This window comes from Jaculus jaculus, chromosome 5 (assembly GCF_020740685.1).
Source record: "Jaculus jaculus isolate mJacJac1 chromosome 5, mJacJac1.mat.Y.cur, whole genome shotgun sequence".
Lineage (NCBI taxonomy): Eukaryota > Metazoa > Chordata > Mammalia > Rodentia > Dipodidae > Jaculus > Jaculus jaculus.
Window position 1 is genome coordinate 56,694,969 of NC_059106.1, and position 25,554 is coordinate 56,720,522.

The 25,554-nt window shown below is 49.7% G+C and overlaps 1 protein-coding gene across 1 annotated transcript; it reads right to left on the reverse strand.

The window, feature by feature from the left end:
• Positions 1-4,345: 4,345 nt before the first annotated feature.
• Il22ra1 (interleukin 22 receptor subunit alpha 1) lies at positions 4,346-24,792 on the reverse strand. The gene is made up of 7 exons (XM_004657322.2): positions 24,750-24,792; positions 21,516-21,648; positions 20,525-20,703; positions 15,737-15,912; positions 12,323-12,461; positions 7,051-7,172; positions 4,346-5,293 (listed from the first exon to the last, which is right to left on the reverse strand). The coding sequence occupies exons 1-7, from the start codon at positions 24,790-24,792 to the stop codon at positions 4,346-4,348; spliced, it is 1,740 nt and encodes a 579-aa protein (XP_004657379.2).
• Positions 24,793-25,554: the final 762 nt, after the last annotated feature.

Sequence of the window (25,554 nt, forward strand, 5' to 3'; positions counted from 1 at the left end):
GGGGAGGGGACCAGCAAGGCTGTAGACCTTCCTGCTCACAGAGGCGTCACAGCATGGGACTCTCAGGAATGCCAAGGTCCCTATCCAGCCCCTGGGGGACTCTGACACTGCCTTCTAGATGGCTCCAGCCTAACTACAGGTCTGAGCTGCTTGGGCTGCAGGCGGGGGTTGGAGATCTCAAGTGGGTATGAGGCCTGGTTCTTTTTTGTTCCATGTGCACATGGGTGAATGTGTGTGGGCCTGCACACATGTATGCATACGTGTTTGGAGACAATAAGTTGATATCTGGTGTTTTTTCTTTCTCTCTTATTTTTATTTAATTTCATTCATTCATTTCTTTCTTTTTTTTTTTTTTTTTCCGACATAGGCTCTCACTCTAGCTCAGACTGACCTAGAACTCAGTCTGTAGCCCAGATTGGCCTCGGACTCACAGTGTCCCTCCTTCTGCAGCCTTCTGAGTGCTAGGAATAAAAGCATGTGCCACAACCCCTTGCTTTTTAAATATTTTTATTTATTTAATAGAGAGAGAGAGATAGAATGGGCACATCAGGGCCTCCAGCCACTGCAAATGAGCTCTAGGTGCATGTGCCACCTTGTGCATCTGGCTCTACATGGGCACTGGGGAAATGAACCTGAGTCCTTTGGCTTCACAGGCAAGTGTCTTAACTGCTAAGCCATCTCTCCAGCCCCACCCTAATTTATTTTTTAAATATTATGCATTTGGGCCGGGCATGGTGGCGCATGCCTATAATCCCAGCACTCGGGAGGCAGAGGTAGGAGGATCACCATGAGTTCAAGGCCACCCTGAGACTACATACTGAATTCCAGGTCAGCATGGGCCAGAGCAAGACCCTACCTTGAAACACCAAAAAAAAAAAAAAAAAAAAAAAAAGCATTTGGGGCTGGGGGAAATGGTTCAATTCCCCAGGACCCACATGAGCCAGATGTACAAGGGGCCACATGCATCTGAAGTTCATTTGCAGTGGCTAGAGAGCCTGGTGTGTCCATGCTTTTTCTCTCTATTTGTCTCTGTCTCTCAAATAAATAAATAAATAAATAAAATGTTTAGAGCTGGGTGTGGTGGCGCATGCCTTTAATCCCAACACTTGGGAGGAAGAGGTAGGTGAATTGTCATGAGTTCAAGGCCACCCTGAGACTACATAGTGAATTCCAGGTCAGCCTGGACCAGAGTGAGACCCTACCTTGAAAAAAAAAAGCTTGAGGGCTGGAGAGATGGCTTAGCGGTTAAGCACTTGCCTGTGAAGCCTAAGGATCCCGGTTCGAGGCTCAGTTTCCCAGGTCCCACATTAGCCAGATGCACAAGGGGGCGCAGGCGTCTGGAGTTCGTTTGCAGAGGCTGGAAGCCCTGGCGCGTCCATTCTCTCTCCCTCCCTCTATCTGTCTTTCTCTCTGTGTCTGTCGCTCTCAAATAAATAAATAAAAAATTTAAAAAAAAAGCTTGAAAAAAATTATGCATTTGTGTATGTGCACATGTGTATTTGTGCTCCTGTATGTGAATGCAGATGTGTGTGAGCTGCAGCCTGCACGGGAAGGTCAGGAGGCAGGTTCGGGTTCATCCTCACCAGTCTACCTTCTGGAGCCCGGGTCTTTCTCCATGTTCCTCTGCTGCTGGTCACGCAGTGCTCACAGAAACAAATTCTCAGACAAATTCTGTCCCCGCTGCCCATCTGCCACTACAGTGTTGAGGTGACAGAAGGCAGAAGGTCCTCATGCCTTTTTATTTCCTTTGTTTTGAGTTAATGTCTTGCTATAGCCCAGGCTGGCCTCGAACTCATGGCGATCCTCCTACCTCTGCCTCCTGAGTGCTGGGATTAAAGGCATGTGCCACCACGCCCGGCTTCTCCAGTTCTGATGATAGAACTTGAACCACAATGTTTGATCCACTGAACCACCTCCCAAGTCCACTCCACATTATTTATTTATTTCTTGAGACAAGGTCACTTTCTTTTATTGTTTATTTATTTGAGAGAGATAGGGGAGAATGGGCACACTAGGGTCTCTTGTCACTGCAAACAGACTCCAGACACACCACACATGCATCTGGCTTTACATGGGCACTAGGAATTGAACCCCGGCCTTGCATGCAAGCGCCTTTAACCACTGAGAAATCTTCCCAGCCTAAGAGACAGGGCCTCTCACTGAACCTGAATCTCTGCGCTAGACAAGCTAGCTGGCAAGCTCCATGGATTCTCCTGTCTCCACCTCCCCAGTGCAGGAATTACAGGCGTGTGCCACTACACCCTGACATTAACGTAGGTGCTGGAGATCTGAACTCAGGTCTTCATGCTTATGTGACAAGCACTTCACTCACTGAGCCATCTCTCCAGCCTGAGATGTTGTTCTAACCCCACAGGGCAGCAGGCTCTCTCCTGAGCTATTCTGAGCTCTTCCTTATGTTCAGAACAATTGCCACCTCATGTCCTCGGGGAAGAGATGTTTATTGCCCTTCATAAAACACCTCTGTAGCTGGTTCCACTGACTTGGTGGGAACAGTCCAGCTGCCAGTTGCTTTCCACTGATAAACACGGTGAAGACAGTCAACCTTTGGCCAGAGATATGGGGTCAATGGCTCTGGAGAGATGTTAAATATTAATGTCACACAGATAAGAGCTTCACCTGTCCCAGCAGGGGGGTGAAGTGGGGAAGGAGAGGGGAAATGTAGCTGAGCACAGAGGCAGGAAGAATTCCACCAAGGGTTACACTGAGGCAAATGGGAGTTGATGTTGTACCTTGGAAATTTTGGACAAGAGGGTGACAGAGGCACCTGTCTCTCAGGGACTCACTGGGGGATCCCCCTTCCTTATGCCCTGTCAGTCTCAGCATCAAAGAATACTAACAGCTGTAGAGTTTCTTTTCTTGAGATGCCAGGCCTTAGGTCAGAATGTCAGCTTTGTCTCAGCCTTCCCCTCTCTGGGCCTCAGTTTCCTCCTCAGTAAAGGCCACTGGAGAAGAGAATGGCCTCAGGAGTGGCACTTCCCGGCAGCACAGAGCAAAGGTGCTTTCCCTTCTTGGATGCAGGCACAGGGCCAAAGGGGACCGTGCAGGTGTGTGCAGCATTACCACTGTGGTATTATGAGTCAGGCTGGACAGATTCCTGGGACTGCCTCTGTGTGGAGAGGGCCCATTTGAAATGGCTACTCCCCAAACAGCTTCCAGACCTGCAACTTGAAGGAGGTCTCTGGACCTCATTTCCAGAAAGCCCTGAAGTGCCTCCCCTCACCTGCATTACACAACCCAGACCTTACAAGGTGGTCTGTAAGGAACTAGCCACGTGACTGAAGCCACCTTGAAAACATCACACTAGGAAATGGTGGTCAGGTAATTGGGCCCTGTCTGCGTGTCAGGCGTGATTAAGCGCTTTGCAGACATCAATTCCACCCTCAGCACAACCCCAAAGTTAGGTGTGATTATACCCATTTCACAGATGAAGCAGCTGAGGGCTGAGGTGTGCTTCATTTACTTGTAATCTCCCAGACGGTAAATGGAGAGGCTGGAACTTGGTCTCAGATGGGCTGAATCCCATCATGAAGTACTTACTCCCTTGGCTTTCCCTATCTTCGTGTTCCTTTCAAAACCATTTATCTGGGCTGAAGAGATGGCTTAGCATTAAGGTGCTTGCCTACACAGTCAAAGGACCCAGGTTTGATTCCCCAGATGCAAAGTGCACGGAGTTCATTTGCAGCTGCTGAAGGCCCTGGCATGGCCCCACTCTCTATCTGCCTCTCTCTCTCTGTCTCTCAAATAAATTAAAAAACAAAAAACAAAAAAAACCTTTCTCTCAGGTTTTTGACTCCCCACCTAGAGAAGCCTCTCATGGGGGAGAACAGCTGGGAGTGAGCCTCAGGCCACGCTCTTTCATGAAGTTTTGTCACCATTCCTTCTTTGACCTCTGAAGAATTACAAGCCTGTCAGTCCAGATGCCTTCAGAGGAAACAGATGCCTCGCTCTTGATTGAACTAGATAGGAAGCTGGCCAGGAGGGGAGTGAAAAGTGACAGGCTTCTCATTGCAGGAGTTCTGAGCCCAGTATCCTAGGAGACGGGACCCTGGATCTCTGGGGCGTTGCCCTGCGCTGTCTTCCTGCACCCTATCTGCCCTGCCCGCGGGGCTCTGTGGCACAGGTCTCTTGCACATGCTGCCCACCCACACGCAGCTCCATTGTAGTTCTCATCACACAATTTGGTCCACAACTGGGCCCACATCCTTCTTCGTTTGGCACTTTTTGGGGTTCTCCTGGGGCTGCGTCTTAGAGCCTGTGTCTTGATGAGTGTGGGGCTGTCAGCTGGATGGGGCAGGAGGCATCCCAGACCTGCCCCATCGTCCCCTCAGGGCTCCCACTGTACGGTCAGGGCCAGGCCTTTGAAAAAGGAGTCCAGTTCCATTGGCCTCTCGGCCTCAGACACCCCAAAGCCTGGGCACGCTGCCTCAGCCTCAGACACTGGACCCTCGTCCTTGGGACACACAAGGGAGTCCAGCAGGCCCCAGGGACTTGGCTCTTGGTCCAATGGGGAATTAGAAAGGGAAGGAGCGTGCAAGGGGAGAGAGACAGGGTGGCCTTCGATCTGGACGGAGGCAAGGAGGGGGAGTGGGCCTTTCAGGTACTGTGGTGTCCCTAGGTCCCCACTGCATATTGTATTCAGGTCAGGCCCTCTGTCTGTGGGAAGTCCCAGAGGCAGATGGAGTGAGCTTGCTCCTGGGGTCTCCCCCACAGCCAAGGAGACTCCTTGTAGAGAAAGTTCATCTGGGAGACAGCTTCCAGTTGACACTTCTTGCTGGTGCTGATCTTTCGGCCTGAGGTGTTTGGAACTGGAGAGGGTCTCAGGACCCCACTCTTTCCCAGAACCTTCCATGAACACCCCATAGGAAGCAGGCCAGCTGTCCGGGGCAGTCTGCGGGGCGTAGGAAGGCTGGGTTTTCACCACCAGCTGTGGAGTGTAGAATGGGGTGTCGGCTTCTGGGGCTACCTGAGGTGCATAGGATGGGGATGCACCCTCAGGGCCAGTCTTTGGGATGTACGGCTGTGGGGACAGAGTCTGTTGAGGTGGCCTGTTGGTGGGCTGAAGGATGGAGATGTCTTGCTGGTCTAAGTTGTGGACCTCAGGCAGGCTGTGCCACCGTGGGGCCCTAGGGGGCTCCCTGTGCCCGGAGACCATGACTTGGGAGTAGTGGACGGGCTGGGCCAGACTGCTGGGGCCACTGAGGTCCAAGACGGGGATCAACACATGCTCCTGGATGAAACGCAGAGGCTGGAAGGTCAGCACTCGCTGGACATTCTGCAGGGACAAGAATCTTCCCTTAAGACATGTTCTAAATTTTGGCATATGTATGGATAAGGCCCTCTACAGGAGGGGAGGAAGGAGGGATGGATATTTTGGGGTTCCTCTCATTTAGGATTTACACAAGCCATCTACTCCACCCCCAGAGATTCCTCCAGATGCTTAGCCTCTAAAGATGAATGTGGCTTCTGGGCACATCTAAGGTCTGGGTTATATCAGGGAGCGATTTAGGCCCTGTGTGCTCTGGACGATGGATAAACTCAGGAAGTAGATGGCCCGGGCGTGGGTCTGCCTCGAGGTGGAGGTCCACACTGACACTGGCTTATGGGATCTGAGAGTCCCATGCAGGAGCAGAAATAGTGGGAAGGTCTATATTGAGTGTCAACTTGACAGGACCTAGGTTCACCTCTGAGGGGCTATGTGGATGAGGTTAGCTGCAGGGCATGTCTGTGAGGGATTACCTTGATTAGGTTAATTAAAGTGAATTAAGGTGATTAGATGCATTAAGATCTACTTTAACTGGGGATGGTACCAGTCCATGGGCTGGGGCCCTGGACGTATAAAAGGGAGAGAGCTGGCTGAGCGCGGGCCTTAGTCACGCTGTTTCCTCACTGTGACCTGAATGTGAGCAGCTGCCTTGAGCTCCTGCCATCGCGCTTGCCCCGTCGTGATTGGCCGTAACCTTGAACTGTGAGTGGAAATAAAACCCTTCCTCCCTTAAATTGATTTTTTTTGTCAAGTACTGTATCTTAGCAACAAGAAAGTGACACAGGTGGGAAAAGATGGGAAAGCTGGGGAAGCCAGGAGAGGATGACAAAAATGACCAGCAAACATGGAGACAGGGACTGTGTAGGGCAGGACTCAGCTAACAGCTGAGAGGCTATTTTTCTTCTTCTTCTTCTTTTTTTTTTTTTGGTTTTTCAAGGTAAGGTCTCTAGCCCAGACTGTCCTGGAATTCACTGTTGTAGTCTCAGGGTGGCCTCGAACTCACGGCGATCCTCCTACCTCTGCCTCCCGAGTGCTGGGATTAAAGCCGTGCGCCACCACGCCCGGCCTTATTTTTCTGTTTGACAGAGACTCTCCTGTAGCCCAAGCTGTCCTCCAACTCCCTAGATAGCCAAGGATGATCTTGAACTTTTGAGTCTCCTATCTTCATCTACATCCTGAGCACAGGGATTACAGGCAGGGGTTACCATGCCTATTGTTTTTCTTTCTTTCTTTCTTTGAGACAGCATCTCACTATGTAGCCTGGTCTGGCTTGGAACTCCCAATCTTATCAACCTTTTTTTTTTTTTTAGGCAGGGCTTTGCTGTAGCCCACACTGACTTGGAATTCACTCTGTAGTTTCAGGCTGGCCTGGAACTCACAGTGATCCTTCTACCCAAGTGCTGGGATTGTAGATAGAAACCACCATATCAGCTTTGGCTGCCCCTTCAGACAGGTACACGCCCAGGGCCTCCCTTTCTGCCCCTTGCTGTTCCTGGGCCCTGCATTTCCACTGGCCCTGGTCACTTTCAAGCCATGGGTGTCTTCCATTCCATCCACCTTCCTGGCCACACACCCTCCTTACATGGCCTGGGACCTGCCAGCCCTTCTTGCTCAACCTCAGGCTGGATGGGGACCACCTTCGGGAGACCGAGAGAGCTCCATCTGCCTTGTGGGTGGATCTCTGCACTTCCCAGGGTCTGCCCTGCCCTGTGGAGCTTGGAGGCCTCCTTTGGACACCTCCCTCTGGCCCCAGGTGCGTGACTCACCAGGGAGTTGGGAGGCACAGGAGGCTTCGTGATGTATTTGTAGCTCAGGTAGCAGAACACAGCGACCAGGAAACCCATGGAGAATAGCACAGCGCCAGAGAAGGAGTAGGTCCATGTTCGGTCTAGAGAGGAGGACGGGAGAGGGATGTGTGAGGCTGGGACCCTCCAGGGCCTTGTCCCAAGGGACAGCAATGTAACCCTCTTAGGCCACGGGCAGGTCTTGACTGCCCTCAAACACGAGATGCAGTGCGGGGATGTGGCTCAGTTGGTAGAGAGCTTGCCTCGCATGCTCAAAGCCCTGGGTCTGATGCCATAAACAGGGTATAATCCCAGCACTTGGCCAGTGGGGACAGGAGGATCAGAAGTTCAAGGTCATCTGCTACATAGTGGATTTGAAGTTAGCCTGGGAATATGAAACCCTGTCTTAAAAATATACATCAGGGGGCTGGAGAGATGGCTTAGTGGTTAAGCACTTGCCTGTGAAGCCTAAGAACCCCGGTTCGAGGCTCGATTCCCCAGGACCCACGTTAGCCAGATGCACAAGGGGGCGCACGCATCTGGAATTCGTCTGCAGTGGCTGGAAGCCCTAGTGCGCCCATTCTCTCTCTCTCTCTGTCTCTTTCTCTACCTCTTTCTCTGTCGTTTTCAAATAAATAAATAAAAATAAACCAAAAAATATTAAAAAAATATACATCAGGTGCAAGGAAAGTGACTCCCCCAGGTCCCCAGCTGTCCTGGCCCCACCACACATGACGGACACTGAATGTCTCAGCCCATGTGGCTAGCTCATGCAAGCTCCTCACATTGCTACCTGCTGGTCACACTTTGGTCCAGGGTCTGCACACCAGCTATGTCTGGCCTCATGAGACAGGACCCAAGCAGGAGGGTGCCAGGCAGGATGTAGGCTCCAGCCAGATCCTAGGGATTCAAAATGTAGTCTAGAAGGGGTCATGGGTCCAGATGGAGCTATCTCCTGTGTCCCTGTTGACGGGGCCTCTTCACCTTGTGGGGAGACCATGAGCTAGGCGGGGTTCTGCTTACTGATCAGCTGTGTGGCCAAGAACAAGAACAAGTTATTGAACCTCTCTGAGCCAGAGTTCCTCCTTTGTGAAATGGGGATTAGCTACTTGAAAGATCTGAGTGTGCCAATGTGTGTACATTTGTATTTTTCAGGACTGCTGTAAAGATGATGCCATATAATGCCGGGCGTGGTAGCTCATGCCTTTAATCCCAGCATTCAGGAGGTAGAGGTAGGAGGATTGCCATCAGTTTGAGGCCACCCTGAGACTACAGAGTGAATTCCAAGCCAGCCTAGGCTAGAGTGAAACCCTACCTTGAAAGAATAACAAGACAAAAAACAAAAACAAAAACAAAAAAACAAAAAAAGATGCCATATATGTAATAATGTAAATTAGATAATATATAAAGCATTTGACACAATCCTTGGCAATAGAGTTATACTTAATGTGACAGGAAATTGTCTGTAATGTACTTTATTATTATTATTTTTTTTTGGTTTTTTTTTTTTGAGGTAGGGTCTCCCTCTAGACCAGACTGACCTGGAATTCACTATGTACTCTCTGGGTGGCCTCGATCTCATGGTGATCCTCCTGCCTCTGCCTCCTAAATGCTGGGATTAAAGGTGTGAGCCACCACACCTGGCTAATACACTTTACTTTTAAGGATCAAGCACCTTATGTATGTCAGTAAGAGATATTCACCAAGGAATGTATAAACCATATAAAAAGAACTGTGTAAAAACAAATTTAAAAAGGGGACTGGAGAGATGGCTTAGCAGTTAAGATGCAACTCTCCAGCACCCATGTAAGCCATGTACGTATGGTAGCACATGCATCTAGAGTTCATTTCCAGTGGCGGGAGGCCTTGGTGAGCCCATTCTCTCTCTTATAAATAACAAAAAACAACCCCCCCAAAGCCCCCCGAAACTGTGGTGTCCTTCTGAGTGTAGTGGTGCATGCTTGTTGTCCCTACACTTCTGAGGCTGAGGCAGGAGGATGGTGCATTTGAGGATAGCCTGGTCTACAAAAGGAAACCCTGTCTTGCAAAGCAAAGCAAAAACAAACAAAAAAAAAGAACCATTGTGAGGGAGCTCATGTGAGGATAAGCCCACGCAAGGTACATGAGGGTGTGAGTGCCACAGGCAGGATGGCAGGAGTGGCTGAGAACAGGGTGGCATTCCCAGTGCAGCCAGGGTGAAGGTCACAGATCACATACATGTGTCCACGGAGGTTTCCATTCCTACCTCCCCAGTTCCCAGACTCTATTCTGGCACTGGAGGTCCTCACAGAGGAAGGGTATGCCCCATGCGAGTGGCCAGGGCTGGCTGTCCCTGAGTCTTGTCTCCATAAAGGCAATGCTTTGGGATTCCGGTGAAGTCAGTGTCTTCTGGGCTCTGATAAGTAGAATTTCCTAACCAACTATGATCTCTGGTTGTCAATTTGACAGGATTTAGAACCACTATGGAAACAAATCTCCAGGAATGTCTGTGAGGAATTTTCTAGATTCGGTTGAGGACCCACCATATCTGTAGGTAGGGGTCATTCCACAGGCTGGGCTATAGAGCTATATAAAAAGGACAGAACTGTCTGGGTGTGGAGGCACATGCCTTTAGTTCCAGCACTTGGGAGGCAGAGGTAGGGGGATCCCTGTGAGTTCAAGGCCAGCCTGAGACTACAAAGTGAATTCTAGGTCACCCTGGGCTAGAGTGAGACCCTACCTGAAAAAAAACAAAAAACAAAAAAAGACTAGCCTTGGCTGGCAGTAGTGCTCATCTCTCTGCTTCCTGACTGCAGATGCGACGTGACCAGCTGCTTCACGCTCCTGACAGGCGTCCCTCTCCATGGTGGACTGAAACCTCTGACAGTGAGCCCAAAGCAAGCCTTCTAGGAGCTGCTTTCTCAGGTATTTCATTGCAGCAGTGAGAAAGAAAGCCAATTCAAAGGCTGGGCATGGTACTCCATGCTTTTAATCCCAGCATTTGAGGCTGAGACAGGAGAAAAAAAAAAAAAAAAACACCAAACAAAACAAAACAAAACAAAAGCCAAAGCCAAACTACCGTTACTGATCAAACATAAAAAGAAAAAATAAGAAATAAGAATATGAAACTAACACAAAAATTGAGGCTGGGAAACATTGCCTTGGGCACATTATTGTATCGTTTCTCAGGGTTCTGAAGGTAGGTAGGCTCAGACCGAAATCACGGGAATGTGTGGACCCTGACAGAAATCACCCGAATGTGCTGCCTCAGGTGGACACTGACTTTCCCAATAGTTCCCAGTCATTGCTGTCACTCTCCTGCTCCAACCTTACAGCTTGGAGTGACATTTCTATTTCCTTCTCCTCCTGTTCCCCCTCCTCCTCCTTATTTCTCTCTCTCTCTCTCTCTTTTTTTTTTAAATGTGTATAGAGGTCAGAGGACAACCTCAGGTGTTAGCCTCATGAGCAACTCTTTATTTATTATTTATTATTATTTATTTGCAAGGAGAGAGAGGGAGAGGCAGAGAGAGAGATTGAGAACAAGCATGCCAGGACCTCCAGCCACTGTAAACAAACTCTAGACCCATGTGCCACCTTGTGCATCTGGTTTACATGGGTGCTAGAGAATCGAACCTAGGTCTTTTGGCTTTGCTGGCAAGCAACCTTAACCACTAAGCCACATCTCCAGACCAACAACTCTTTTTAAAAAATATATATTTTATTTATTTATTTATTTATTTGAGAGACAGAAAGAGAGGGAATGGGCACGCCGGGGCCTCTAGCCACTGCAAAGGAACTCCAGATGCATGCGCCCCCTTGTGCATCTGGCTAACGTGGGTCCTGGGGAATTCAACCTTGAACCGGGGTCCTTAGGCTTCAAAGGCAAGTGCTTAACCACTAAGCCATCTCTCCAGTCCTGCTTTTGGTTTTTTTAGGTAGGGTCTCACTCTGGTCCAGGCTGACCTGGAATTAACTATGTAGTCTCAGGGTGGCCTCGAATTCTTGGCGATCCTCCTACCTCTGCCTCCCGAGTGCTGGGATTAAAGGTGTGTGCCACCATGCCCGGCCAAACAACTCTTTTTAAGACAGGATTTTTCATAGCCTTGGAGCTCACCGATTGAACTGGATTAGCTAGGTAGTAGCCTCAGGGATCCTCTTGTCTCTGCCTCCCCAGTGCTGGGATTACCAGCATGGACCACCATGCCCAGCACTTTGTTTTGGTTTTTCGAGGTAGGGTCTTGCTCTAGTTCAGGCTGACCTGGAATTCACTATGGAGTCTCAGGGTGGCCTCGAACTCACGGCGATCCTCCTACCTCTGCCTCCTGAGTGCTGGAATTAAAGGCGTGCGCCACCACGCTAGGCTTATGCCCAGCATTTTTATGTATGTACTGGTGATTGAAATCAAGTCCTCATGCTTGCAAGGCAAGCATTTTACTGTCAAAACTATTGCCCAGGCCTTGAATCCTGACGTCTTTATTTATCTAATCAGAAAAGCAATTACTTCAGCAGAGAACCTAGCCCTAGCTTTTTTCCCCCCATTGCTATAGACAGAACCCAGGGCTGTGTGTGTGAGTGCGTGTTCAAGTGTGTGTGTGTGTGAAGTGCTCTACTACTGAGCCACACCCCAGTCCTGAGACTCATACTTCCATGTGCTGGGGAGGGGTCTTGCTTACAATTTCCCTGAACAGATGGCTCAAAACTATTTGTATAGTAACGTACTAGTGAGAAGATGGTCCCCAGCATTGGTCCTCAGCCATCCCTTACTACCTGTGTGACCTTGGACAAGTTACTTAACCACTCTGATCCTCAGTCTCCCCCTCTACAGTGAGTCCAGCAGCAGCCTTGCCTTCTAGACTGCATAGGAGGAGGGCGTGTCACAGTGCCTGGACCCTGGTCACCCTGTAGAAATGCTTGTCCTTCTTGTTGCCATGGTGATTCTTTGTCTTTGAAGATGGTGAGGATCCTTTTGTTGCCTCTGCTGTCCCCACCCCTGGAGATGCCCTTGCCCTGTGGATCCTGGGTTAATAAAGGTGAGCTTGTTTTGCCAGGGAGAGGAAATTCAGGCATTAGCTATAGGGTGGAGGTTAAACATTTGCTATGCCAGCCTACCTGCTAAGTCAGTTACAGATAAACAGAAATCCATCTTAATAAAACATCAATAACCTCCATGGGCTTTCAGAGCACTGCATAGCATCGCCTTGGTTACTGGGAGGGAGGTGTGGGGCTCAGCCGTGAACTTCGGAGCCCCACCTGCTCTGGCCTCAGCTGAACTTACCAGGCAGCGTCCTCACTCGGCACACGTAGGGAGCGCTCTCCTTTGACCAGGTTGGAACCGAAATTGTGATGACTCCAATGAACTCTGTGTCAGGGGTCAGGCCAACAAACTCATATTCTCTTTGTGTCCCTTCAAGGTGCTGAATTGGAGAAAGACAAAAGGGTGATTCCAAACACACAAACACACACACACACACACACACACACACACACACACAGAGCACACACGTATTTACTTACATGCATGCATACACACAACCACACATGTGCGTACCCCATATGCATACATGTACACACACAACACATGCACTCACATGTACACGTGTGTGCACCCACATAAGCTCATACAAGCACACATATGCACAGACCCCCAGCCCATATCGGAAAAGACACAGAAGATGTGATTAAGTCTCAATCTCCATGACCAAGCTGGTTTGCTTGGGGCACTCCATCCCTGCCGCTCAATGCCTGTGAGGGCTCCCCCTTCCCCCAGGCTTCAGCCACCAAGCCAGGCGAGGTGACAAACCACAGACCAAACCTCCATGAATTTAAAAGGACCCAAATCAGATGGGACCACAAGCTGAATTATATTAGATGGTAATAAGCATAAAATATTTATGCAACACCAGCTATTTGCCAAAAGCAGCTGTGCTAAGGGTTGCTCCTTCTCTGTCATCTCTAAGTGCTCTCCTGACTGCGGACCGAGGCCAGAATCCCCTCCCTTGCTGGCCCCATGTTCTATAGCATGGTCCCTGGCCCTCTTGTCAGGCTGGTCTCCCACAGCCCCCTCCACATGCACGCTTCTCAAGCCTCCTGGTGAGAGAGAAGCCTGGAGTTGGTCACTAACATTTGGGACGGGACGCAGCTGCGAACATATGTCACTGAGTAGATTGCAAGGGGCCCTGATGACCAGTCTTAATTGCTAGTTGATTGGCTTGAAAGCCACTCAGGAGATTAGAGAAACACATCTCTGTGTGCCTGTGAGCCTTTCCAGAGACAATTAGCTCCCTGCTCAGGACTCTGGCCTAATGAGTGGGCTAACTCCCTGATGGAGTCTTAATACGAAGGTTTTACTGAGAAGTGGTAAAAGGAGGAGACGGGCCCTATGTGGGGAAAGAAGGTCACAGGCCACGTGTCCTTCGGGTGGACTCGTGCCCTAACCCCTTCCTGTATGACGTTTCTCTGCTTCCTGGCCTCTGCCGGATGGGAGCTGCTCTCTTCCATCACTCCTTCCCTGTGTGATGAGCCGCGATCTCTGCACTTGTGAGACAAAAGAATGCTTTCCTCCCTCAGCCAGTTTCTGCCAGGTGTTTGGCCGCTGAAACAAGAAACTAACAGTGCAAGGAGCTGCACTTTGAACAAGGACCAGAGGAGACTGATGCTATTGGCCCGGGCCCTGTTGGAGGGAACCTTCTTTTTGTGGCTTCATACTCTAGCCAAATTGGTCAGCACTGTGCTTTCCAGAAAATACCCTAAAAAGGTTCCTGCTTCTCTCCCATCATGGTACAACAATGTAGACCCATTGGGGGAGGCGCCAAATGGAACAGACAGAAGCTTGTCTGTGCTATCATTTGCTGGACAATGTTGAGCATGTCTGAGCCTCTGTTTGGGATCTCTTGTCTCAGAGTTGTGATGGAGATGGAGTGAGGTCCTGGCATGCCTCAGAAATAGCATTGGCTCCCCAGAGTTTCCTGGAAGTCTTTTACATTTTACTGAGTTGACATCCTGCCCCACCTTGCAATATCCTCATTTTCTTTTACCTATAGCTATTCAGATTTTTTTATGGGGCAGTTTCTCTTTTAAGATATTTTATTTTTATTGATTTTATTTATTTGACAGAGAGGAAGAGGGAGAGAGAGAGAGAATGGGTGCACTGGGGCCTTCAGCTGCTACAAACAAACTTCAGACACATGTGTCACCTTATGCATCTGGCTTATGTGAGTCTTGGGGAGTCAAACCTGGGTCCTTTAGATTTGCAGGAAAGCACCTTAACTGCTAAGCCATCCCTCCAGCCCCAGATTAAAAAAAAATTTGCTTATGAGAGAGAGAGAGAGAGAGAGAGAGAGAGAGAGAGAGAATATGTGTGCCAGAGCCTCCAGACACTGTAAACGAGCTCCAGATGCATGTGCCACCTTGTGCATCTAGCTTATGTGGATATTGGGGAATCCAGCCTGGGTCCTTAGGCTTTGTAGGCAAGTGCCTAAATGGCTAAGCCATCTCTCCTGCCTTGTTCAGATTTTTAACTCCCTCTTCACACACTAGACTATAAGCTCTCTGAATGCTGAAACTGCAGAGGAGGAAATAAATATTCATTCAACCGAGTTGTGGACTTAATGACACACACTGGGGGAAGTACACATTTTTCTGAAGACAAAAAAAAAAAAAAAAAAACCAACCATGATTTGCATATTCCTTGACAGTTTATGCTCTTGCCTTCTACCTTTCATTAGCAGCTGTCTTAAGCTACTTCCTGTACACAGTTCCAGAAAATGATGAGAGCCAGCAAAAGACAGCAGGAGAGGCCAACTAGCATTTTCTTTCTTTTTTTTAAAAAAAAAGATTTATTTTTTAACTAATTTATGAGAGAGAGGGGAGGGGAGAGAATGGGCATGCCAGAGTCTCTAGCCACTGCAAATGAACTCCAGATGCATGTGCCACCATGTGCATCTGGCTTATGTGGGACCTGGAGAATTGAACCTGGGTCCTTAGGCTTCACAGGGATGCACCTAACTGCTGAGCCATCTTTCCAGTCTCCAATTAGCATTTTCTAGCATTTTTCTACAGTAAACACCTGAGGCTGTGAACGGAGGCTGTTCTCTAGGATGTTGGAAGATATTAGGCAAAAAATGAAGTAGAGCCAGTCATGGTGGTGCGTGCCTGTAGTCCCAGCACTTGGGAGGTTGAGGCATGGTGACTGACACAAGTTTAAGGCCAGCCTGGGCTATGTAGACCCTGTCTTTAAAAGGGGGGAGCCTCTGGTCAAATAAATATGAGAAATTTGCATGATACCAAACTAGAGTTTGGGCTTTACAGTACTTCCCACAACCTTTAACATGCTATGTAGCTAGCATGTACATGTGAACCTACAAGAGGGAGATTGTGACTCATGTTCTTGGTAGGCTCTAGGAGCTACCAAGGACATATTTTAGAAAATACCATTTTATTATTATTATTATTTTGAGGTAGGTTCCAGGCTGACCTGGAACTCACTCTGTAGTCCCAGGTTGACCTCAAACTCACTCCTACCTCTGCCTACTGAGTGCTGGGATTAAAGACATGCACCACCACACCCGGCCATGAAATGCCATTTTATGCAATCATGTAAGATGCACCCCTTTTGTGCTTAAAGCAGCCCAATCCGCTTGAGAAGGGAAGGTTCTCAAGAGGGCAGGACCAGGAGGTGACATGCTTTTACCATTTGGTAGGTGCGGTTGACCTGAAGCTCTAAGCGGTAGAACAGGTCCTGGAAGATCTTCTCCAGGGTGAGCTGGTGGCCGTCTTCCCCAAGGATGGGTGTAGGCATTGGATGGACCATCATCTGGATGGACCTCACTTTGGGGACACAGGTCACATCTGGTGGCTTGATGGTAGCTGGAAAAGGGAGAGAGACAAGGCTTGAGCACTTTGGGAAGCCATAGCTAAGGCAACAACAGCCGCAGAGAGGGGACCTGCTGGTGTCTCGTAGTGAGGCTGGCAAGGGCGGCCAAGGTAGCAAGGGACATGGTCCTGGGGTGGTAATTACCTTGGCCTAGTCCCATCCAGCCCAGCCTGGTAGCCTCTGTGAGTCTGACTGAAATGCTTCCTCCTCCACTCTGTTGGTGATAACAGCTTTGGGGGCACTAATAGCTGAGGGTTGACTATAAGTTATTTTTTTCCTGTATATGTGTGTGATTGCATACACGTGTGCATGTGTGTTGGTGAAAGGTAGACTTTCTGTGTCTTCCTCAGTCGTTCGTTCTCTGGTCTCTGCTTTATTCTTTTTTTTTTTTTTTTTTTTTTGGTTTTCTGAGGTAGGGTCTCACTCTAGCTCAGAGCTGACCTGGAATTCACTCTGTCATCTCAGGATGGTCTCGAACTCATGGCGATTCTCCTCCCTCTGCCTCCCGAGTGCTGGGATTAAAGGCGTGCGCCACCACACCTGGTTTCTGCTTTGTTCTTGGAGACAGGGTTTCTCACTGAACCTAACTTCACTGATTCCACTAGTCTAGCTAACAGGCAAGCCTCAGGCATCTCCTAGCTCCACTTCAGGACTCACTAATGTTAGGGGCATGTACCACCACACCCGGCATTTTCATGTGGTTGCTGGGGAGCGAACTCGGGTTTTCATGCTTGTGCAGCCCTTTACTCACTGAACCATGTCCCCCCACCAAATGCTAAATAGAGCAGACCTAATGCTGTCTGCCACCTCAGTTCCAGAGCAAGACCCAAGACATCAGTTTTTCAAGATGGAATTTTCCAATTAACTAAATGGTCTTTATTGCTTTGCAGACCGTTTTGAAAATTTGCTGCTCTTCTTTCCCTGAACACACACACACACACACACACACACACACACACACACACACACACACACACACACGTCTTGGACTGATCTACTCCACTCACCCTGGGTCTAATCTATAGAAGTTCTGCTGAGGTCCACCGTCCTCTGAGATTCAAATAGTAAAACATACTAGCCAGAGAGTAGCCACTGCCCTGCTGTTAGTACAATTGGAAAGTGGAGCCAATGTCCTCAGAAAAAACTAGGTCAGGAAACTGGAGTACCTCCAGACAGCGGGTCACTCCCTAGGTGTGGGATATCAGCCTGTGGAAAACCTTTCTCCACGCAGGCAGAGTGCAGGGTACCATGATGTGTTTGATTCCCCAGCTCCCATGCAAACAATTGGCATGGCCATGTAGGCCTATAATCCCAGTCCTGTGAGTAGAGATGGAAGAATCACTGGATCTGGGAAAACTGCAGCTCTGGGTTCGAAGAGAGATTGTGTTTCCAAAAAGCACACAGATGTGTGATAATGCAAATTGATGCTCTCTTCTGGCCTGCACATGCATGCATACGTCATTTACATCTGCACACATGTGTGTGTACACCACTGAACACCACAACACACATACTACACATGCACACACAAGACAAAAAAAAAAAAAAACACCAAGAAAGCAACACCAGATTATGAGGAAGTAGATACCTTCATGAGTAATTGTTTAAAGTTCAAATGATCAGGCTGGAGGGATGGCTTAGTGGTTAAGGTGCTTGCCTGCAAAGCCAAAGGATTTAGGTTCGATTCCCCAGGACTCACATAAGCCAAATACACAAGGTGGCACAGGCATCTGGAGTTTGTTTGCAACAGCTAGGGCCCTAGTGTGCCCATTCTCTCTCTCTCTCTCTCTCTCTCTTTCTCTCTCTCCTCCTCTTCTCTCCTTCTCCTTCTTTCTCTGTCAACTAAATAAAAATAAAATATTAAAAAATTTAAAGTTCGGGTGACTTTTATTTTTTTTGCATGTTTCTCTAATTTTTACAATCATTTTTATTTACTTAGTTGAGAGCATCAGAGAGAGAAAGAGGCAGAGAGAGAGAGAGAGAGAGAGAGAGAATGGATGTGCCAGGGCCTCCAGCCACTGAAAACAAACTCCAGATGCATGCGCCCCCTTGTGCATCTGTGCATCTGGCTAACGTGGGTCCTGGGGAATTGGGCCTCGAACCAGGGTCCTTAGGCTTCACAGGCAAGTGCTTAACCACTAAGCCACCTCTGCAGCCCTCTCTATTTTTTTTTTAATTTTTATTAACATTTTCCATGATTACAGAATATATCCCATGGTAATTCCCTCCCTTCCCACCCCCACACTTTCCCATTTGAAATTCCATTCTCCATCATATTACCTCCCCATTACAATCATTGTAATTACATATATACAATGTCAATCTATTAAGTATCCTCCTCCCTTCCTTTCTCTTCCCTTTATGTCTCCTTTTCAACTTACTGGCCTCTGCTACTAAGTATTTTCATTCTCACACAGAAGCCCAATCATCTGTACAGCCCTCTCTATTTTTGTATCTTCCAAATTTTTAAAATTAATGTGGATTACTTGAACAAGTCAGAAAAAATAAAACCATATCAACTGGGCTGAAGAGATAGTTTATTGATTAAAGCACTTGTTTGCAAAGGCTAATGGCCTGGGTTTGATTCTCCAGTACCATGTAAAGCCAGATGAACAAAGTGGTGCATGCATCTGGAGTTCATTTACAGCAGCAAGAGACCTGGGTGTACCCATTCTCTCTCTCTCTTTCTTTCTCCCTCTCTCCCCCTGCAAATAAATAAATAATGATGTATCTTTTAAAAACCCTATCAACTAACTACCTTGCTTTTTTCTTTTTGTTTTTCGAGGTAGAGTTTCACGCTAGCCCAGGCTGACCCAGAATTCACTATGTAGTCTCAGGATGGCCTCGAACGCACAGCCATCCTCCCACCTCTGCCTCCCAAGTGCTGGGATTAAAGGTGTGCACCACCATGTTGGCTTTGTTTTCTTTTTAAAAAATGTGTGGCTTCCATGCTTAGTGACTCATAATCCCAACACTTGGGAGGCTGAGGTAGAAGGATTGCTATGAGTTTAGAGCCAGCCTGGGCTATAGAATGAGATCTTGTCTCAAAAACAAACAGAGCTGGAGAGACGTCTTAGCAGTTAAAGGTGCTTTCTTGCCAAGCCTGATGGATGGCCTGGGTTCAGTTCTCCAGTACCCATGTAAAGCCAGATGCACAAAGTGGCACATGTGTATGGAGTTTGTTTACAGTGACAGGAAGCCCTGGCACACCCATAGTCACTCTATCTGCTGCTCTCTCACAAATGAATAAAAGTATTAAAAAAACAAAACAAAACAACCCAACCAGCCAACCAAACAAACGAGAAGCTGGAGAAATAAATGACTCAGAGGCTTAAGGCACTTATTTGTGAAGCCTGTCCAGCTGGGCTCAATTGTCCAGCACCTACGTATAGCTGGACATCAAGCTGGATGCTAAACAGTGCATGCACCTGGAGTTCATTTGCACAAGACCCCGGCACTCGCACATGCGCACACACACGTGCAAATAAAAAAAACCCTACCACTATAAAGTCAGCTGATTAATATCACCACATAGCTTGTGCGGGGTTTGACCGCTGATATTCATTCGTTCCTTCATTCACTCACTCATTCACTCATTCATTCCTCACTTCTACGTGGAGACTCTCCTTGGTGGAGGAACTCTGCTAAGGGAATGCCGCAGGTTCCAAGATGGCCCACGCAGGCCATCAGGGAGGTGAAGGACATGCACCCAAACTAACAGCCATCATTGGTGGCAACCTGGGCTGTGGAGACATCTGTGGGATGACTGGTTCTAGGCTGTCATGCAGATGCCAAATTTTACCGATGTCCCAGTCCCTTATATAGAATTTACATGTAACCTAAGTGTGTCCTCCTGTGTACTGTAAATAATCACTAGGTTACATATAGTACCTAGTAGAATGTAATGTGTTACCTAGGGAGTCATGACTAGAAACAATCATATATATTCAATGTAGGTGCAACTTTTTCCCCCCAAATATTTTCCATCTGTGTTTGGTTGAATGGGAGGCTGTGGATACTGCGGATATGGAGGGCTGGCTGTTGTGACAGAGATAACAGTTTGTGACCTGCTTAGATCTGGTGGTTAGGAATGGAGGTGGGGACACTCCTTGGAGTCTATGTTGAGTTGAGCTCTAAGGACTGGGGAAGACCCAGGCAGCATGAGTGGCTCTGAGGCAGCCCATCAGAGGCCGAGACCTTTGTCACACAGGATGTTCTGCCTAGAGCCTGGGCCAGGAGGGGCCTGTGAGCCACGGCAAGGAGTTGGAGTTAAGCAATGGAAGAGCCCATAGGGGTCATGTTTTGGAAGACCCTGGGAGGACAGGCAAGGGGAGCCCAGGGGAGAGGGGAAATGGATTAGGAGTCTTTGGTTGGTGGGGACTGGGAGGCTCCTCCAGACTATAGAGTGTTGGGGTGGAGATGGAAAAAACCCATTTTGCGTATGCCCTGGTTGGGGATGCCTTTCCTGAATGCCCATCCCCAACTTTCCTGGAGTGCAGAGACTTTCTAATCCCTGCACTTCAGAGAGTCACGCCTCTCCTCTTAACCCAAACGCCATGTGCCGTCTTCTTCCCTCGCCCTGAGGGGGTGGGGACACCCACTCACTGTGGTACAGCGGGCTGAACCGGTCGGTCATCTTGGTGGCCGAGCGGCCTCCTGGGCTGAGGGCAGTGACCCTGGCATAGTAGAGCTCTGTGAGGTTGCCCGTCTCCATGGTCAGGTTACAGGACTTCCTGGTGGTCTGCTGGCAGCCTGCCTTGGCCAGCCACTGTCTCTGTCCGTACCTGTAGGCAAGGACATATGGGCACGTTGTTAAATGAATGGCTCCGCTAGGCTTGAAGTTTGTTAATAATGATAAGAGCATCGAGTATTTACTCAGCAACACATGTCTGCGGGCCTCTGTGTGGATGGTTGCAGATGGCTCTCACAACAGCCCTTTGAAGCATCCGTGTTATGACCCCTCTTTTTCAGATAAGGAAGTTGAAATGGGCATGGGGTGAACTCAATGGAGGGGGATCCTGCCAGGCTAAGTCCACATTTGAAGCTTCATGATCACTCTAACCCCTGCAGGCAAGTCCTATGATCCCCACTTTACAGATAAGGAAACTGAGGCTCAGCAAGGGTGGGGGTGACATGCCACAGATCAAAGTGACAGGATTAGGAATGGACTTGAGGTTTGTGGATGAGTTGGAGCAAGGCGAGGGCTGGAGAGGGAGGGCCCCATTTCTGTGGATTTGAGTTCATCAGTAGTGATTGAACAATTATCAGGGCTTATTATATGCCCGACACATGTGCTAATGACATCCTCTTACTGAATCCACTTGACGATCCTGAGATGGAGGTACTGTCATCCTCACTCTACAGATGAGGCTTAGAGGTTCCCCGACCACCCACGATTGCATGGGTGGGAGCTTGCCTTAAAACTCCAGGCTGACTGACCACCGTCCCACCCCTTACTATTTACCTTAATTTTATCTTTTCACCACAAAGAATACAGAAAAGAGCTCTTTGTTAAGGTGGAGACATGGGAACATTTGGGGGGGGGGCCTAGCTGCAGAGCAGGGTCAAAGGGGGTCAGGTTGGACATGACACCTACGTCTTATACTCCACGCTGTAGACCGTGTCTGGAGGGCTCGTGGGTCCGCTGTCCCACATCAGGATGCTTTCGAAGTTTTGGGACTGGAATTTCACGTGGTGAAGGAGACCTGGTGTGTCTTCAGTAACGTGAGCTGCAGGAGGACAGGAGCAGGGTGAGCAGGTGGGCGTGCGGGCTCTGGCTCCCGGCCTTCCAGGGGACACAGGCTAGCACCCCACGCCGTGTTTTCTGTGTCTTTGCAGTTTCCAGTTCACGCTTTGGTATTTACTGAGAGTCTTGGCTTCTTTCTACGTCTGGCATGTGTTCACCGAGGCTCCTCGAGGGCTGCTGCTAGCATGTTGTTAGCATGTGACAGGGTCACGGGGCTACGTGGGCAGTGGGGCTGAGCGGTGGGGCGAGGCCTGTGAAAGTGGTCAGTGTGTCATAGGACCTCTGTGCGTGCTGAGTGTGGGGGGCCCTGGCAAAGCAGGAGAGTGAGGGTGTGGGAAGGGGACCTCTTGTTCACCCTCTATGAAGTGGGAGGAGAGCTTTCGTGATCCCAGCTCCGGAAAAGGGGACCAGATCAGGGAGGGTGGGAGGAGAGAGGAGATCAGAAGATAAGGTGCAACTCAGTGGTACAATTTGTGCTTAGGCCCTGGTCAACTCATAGCACAGAAAACCCAACCCCAAACCACACAGGCCCATGGACATTTCTTCTACGCCAGGTCTTTGTCCAGGCTACTGAAGACCATGACAACAGGAGAGTGGCCCAGGCCTGGGTCCCCAGGGGAACTGGAGAGGGGCTGCTGTCTCTGAAGCGGTCACTGTAAGTGAAACATCGCTGTCTGACAGAAGCCACCTCTTGGCCCTCCAAGCTTGGCCGGCGGAGACAAAGAAGGTGCTGGAAGATGACGGACATAACTGGGCATGCTCAGAACAGCTTGCTTGGCGAAGGGTGGGAAAGAAACAGGTGCAGCTGAGTGAAGGCCTTGGAGCCGTGTGTGCACAGATATCTTCACTGTGCATGCGCCTCTCTCCCCTGGATACACCTGTGATTCCTAGCAGGCCCAGGGCGGGAGGGAGTGAGCAGCTATTCCTACACTTCAAGTCTTCAAACAGTATTCTTATTTTTTAAAAATATTTTAGTTATTTGTTGAGAGATAGAGAAAGAGAGAGAATGAGTATGTTATGGTCTCCAGCCACTGCAAATGAGCTCTAGATGCATTATCACCTTGTGCATGTAGCTTTGCATGGGTACTGGGGAAATGAACCAGGGTCCTTAGGCTTACAGGCAAGCATCTTAACCACTGAGCAGTCTCTCTAGCCCTACAGACAGTATTCTTACAATAGAGAGCCACAAGCTGGTGGGGAGAGTGGTTTCAGAATATGGAGATGGTCCCAGCCTGCTGCAGGGCCCCTGGCTCCACCTATCTGAATCCGGGTCAGCCTGGCCCAGCAGCTGCAGCAATCCTTGCTTTTGCTTTTCAGGCTTCCCAGAGCCCATACAGTGGGATCTTGAGAATAGTATGGGAGTGTCCCACTGCCTCTCTCCAGTGGGGCGACTATGCCACAGCGCCCCGGGAAGTGGTTTGCATCCTGCATTGGATTCTGGGCACACCTGGGGTCAGTTAGAAGGGAGTGGTCCTGGGTTCAGGGCAGAGTCTCAAACTGAAGGAGGGAGATGAGTGGACGGGAAACAGATCTGAGCAGTGGCTTCTGGCGGGGGGGGGGGGGGTAGAAGTGCCCAGGAAAGAAGAGAGAGAGAGAGAGAGAGAGAGAGAGAGAGAGAGAGATTTGAGAGAAGGCAGGGTCTTTCTGGAGTGGCCAGGACTCCTTTCCCAGGGGATTGGAGATGGTTGTGGACGTGTCCTGGACAGGCCAGCTGTGCTGGAGGAGGCTGGGGCTGAGGCTTTGCCTGCCTGGGAAGAGAGTGGAAGGGAGGCGAGAAGGAAGTGAAGTGGGCTTCCTGATGTGGATCGGGTAGACTTTGGCTGGCCCTGTTTCAGGGTGTACTGGGAGGGCTCAACAGCTACCCTTTCTTCCCTTTCTCTTCCCCCTTTCCTCCATAAATCCATCCCTTCTGCACTTCCTGGTTGAAGTCTATATTGTGAAACCCTAGAGACTGGGAGGCACGCTGTGCAGAGCCTGGCTGTCTAGCTTTATAAAGGGCAAGTTTTCATGTTTGTGTGGAAAAGCAATGTATCAACAAGTGGGAAGCTGAGAAAAAGCACAGACATCCAACCACCAGTCCGAGGTGCTCCTGATTCAGCCTGGGAGCTGGGCTGAGGGCCCTTCTCTTCAGACATTCCTAACCCTACCTCCTCAGGCTGCTTCCACATCTGGAAGAGCTGGGGGGCATTGTCTCCTCGCTACAGCTGGTAGGGTCTAAGAGCATGCTTCGGGGCCTCTCTGAGTTGCATCTGATCTCCCCAGCCTGTCCCAGGGCCCACAGTATGCGGGCAGCCCTGTGCGTGTTTAGGGCCAAGTCAGCACTGGGGACAGCAGCTGGGACAGCTCAGTCCCTTCAGAGACCCTGAGGAGGCTGGTCCCCTTCTCCCATCAGGCCTGAGCTCTGACTTCCTAGGGAGTTTTCCTGGATTCCGTTGCTGGGGAATAGACACAGCCCTGGGTCATGTGTGAGGTTCCCAAAGGGATGGACCCCAAAGTCCACCGTATTAGACTTGACAGCAATGCCCCTTAGCTCTGTCTGCAGGAGGACCTGACGTGCCAAGGCATGTTAATGTAGCCCACCTGGGCACTTCAGGATGTTTGGGGGAATGCTTTTTCCGATCCAGCCAGAGGGGCTTGAGGAGACCCTAGAGAGGCACAGAGTGAGGAAGCGGCTGAACCCCAGGTTTTTCTAGCCTGTCACCTCCTCCTTGTCAGAAACAGAGGAATACATGGTACAACTTTTGCCAAACCCATTCAAGGGGCCAAAAGATGTCACTTCCCCAAGGCTCAGTCTCCACCTATTAGAGGTGGGGATCCAGCACTCCCAGTTAGACAGCTTGCCAGTGCCCCCAGTCTTGAGAGTTCACTGGTGGTTGAAAGCAACCTAGGGTCCTCCTTCTCCCTGACCACCTCACCTGAGCAGGCCATCTGTGTCTCCAGGAGAACCTTGCACCCAGCCCAGCCCAGCCCCAGCAAGGTATAAAATGAAACTGGCTGTGCTGGGGCTCATGAGGCATAGGGAGGCAGCCTGGCTCCTTGGCTTCTGGGGACTGGAGATCTAAGCTCAGGGCAGGGGACACTCACCAGCCAGAGATCCCACGGTCAGGAAGGTCAGTAGCGTCTTCATAGGCCCCACTTGGCCCCCTTTGGGCCTTTGCTGCGGACCCTGCTCGGAGGGCCGGCTGCATGCGATGCCTTGCCGCCTTGGCAGCTGGCTCCGCCTGGCTCAGGGCGGGGAAAGACGGGCAGGGTAGGACCCGGGCCTGTGGAGGCAGGGGTGCAAAGGTGCCTGGCCCGGTGCTCTGGAATTCCAGGGCCTGGGTGGGATCCAAGGGAGTTCCTTTCTTGGGTGCAGAAATGGCAGCGACGGCAGGCTGGCTTGTTTATCTGGTCCGGTGACTGATTCATCTCAGGACTCTTCCGCGGTTTATCAGGCGCTGAGAGGCAGGAGAGGCCAAACGAAGCTAGGATACACAGTCTTATCAGAGAGCAACTGGCACTGTATCAAAACCTGCCCTGGGTATAAATCTTTTGTCCTAATAATCCTATTCTCTCAGGTTTTACCCAGGAGGGTAATAATGGGACAGGGTGGGAAAACAAACAAACAGACCCAGAATGTTCCTTACAGCAAAGGAGAAGCTCTGACTCCTTGGCTTGGTTCTGAAGGGAGGAGATGCCAGGAGTCTGGAGCCCCGTTTCCTGGTCATATCCTGTTCCCCAGGCTGGACAGTGCACATGGGGACAGTTTCCTGCTGGCGAGGCTGCTGGGGTACGAACCCCAGGGAGTCTTGAGCTTGTTAAAAGTGCTTGTGTGTAAAGCCTGTTGTTGGTGGTTTGATTCCCCAGTACCCACATGAAGCCAGAGACATACAGTGTCACATGCAGCTGG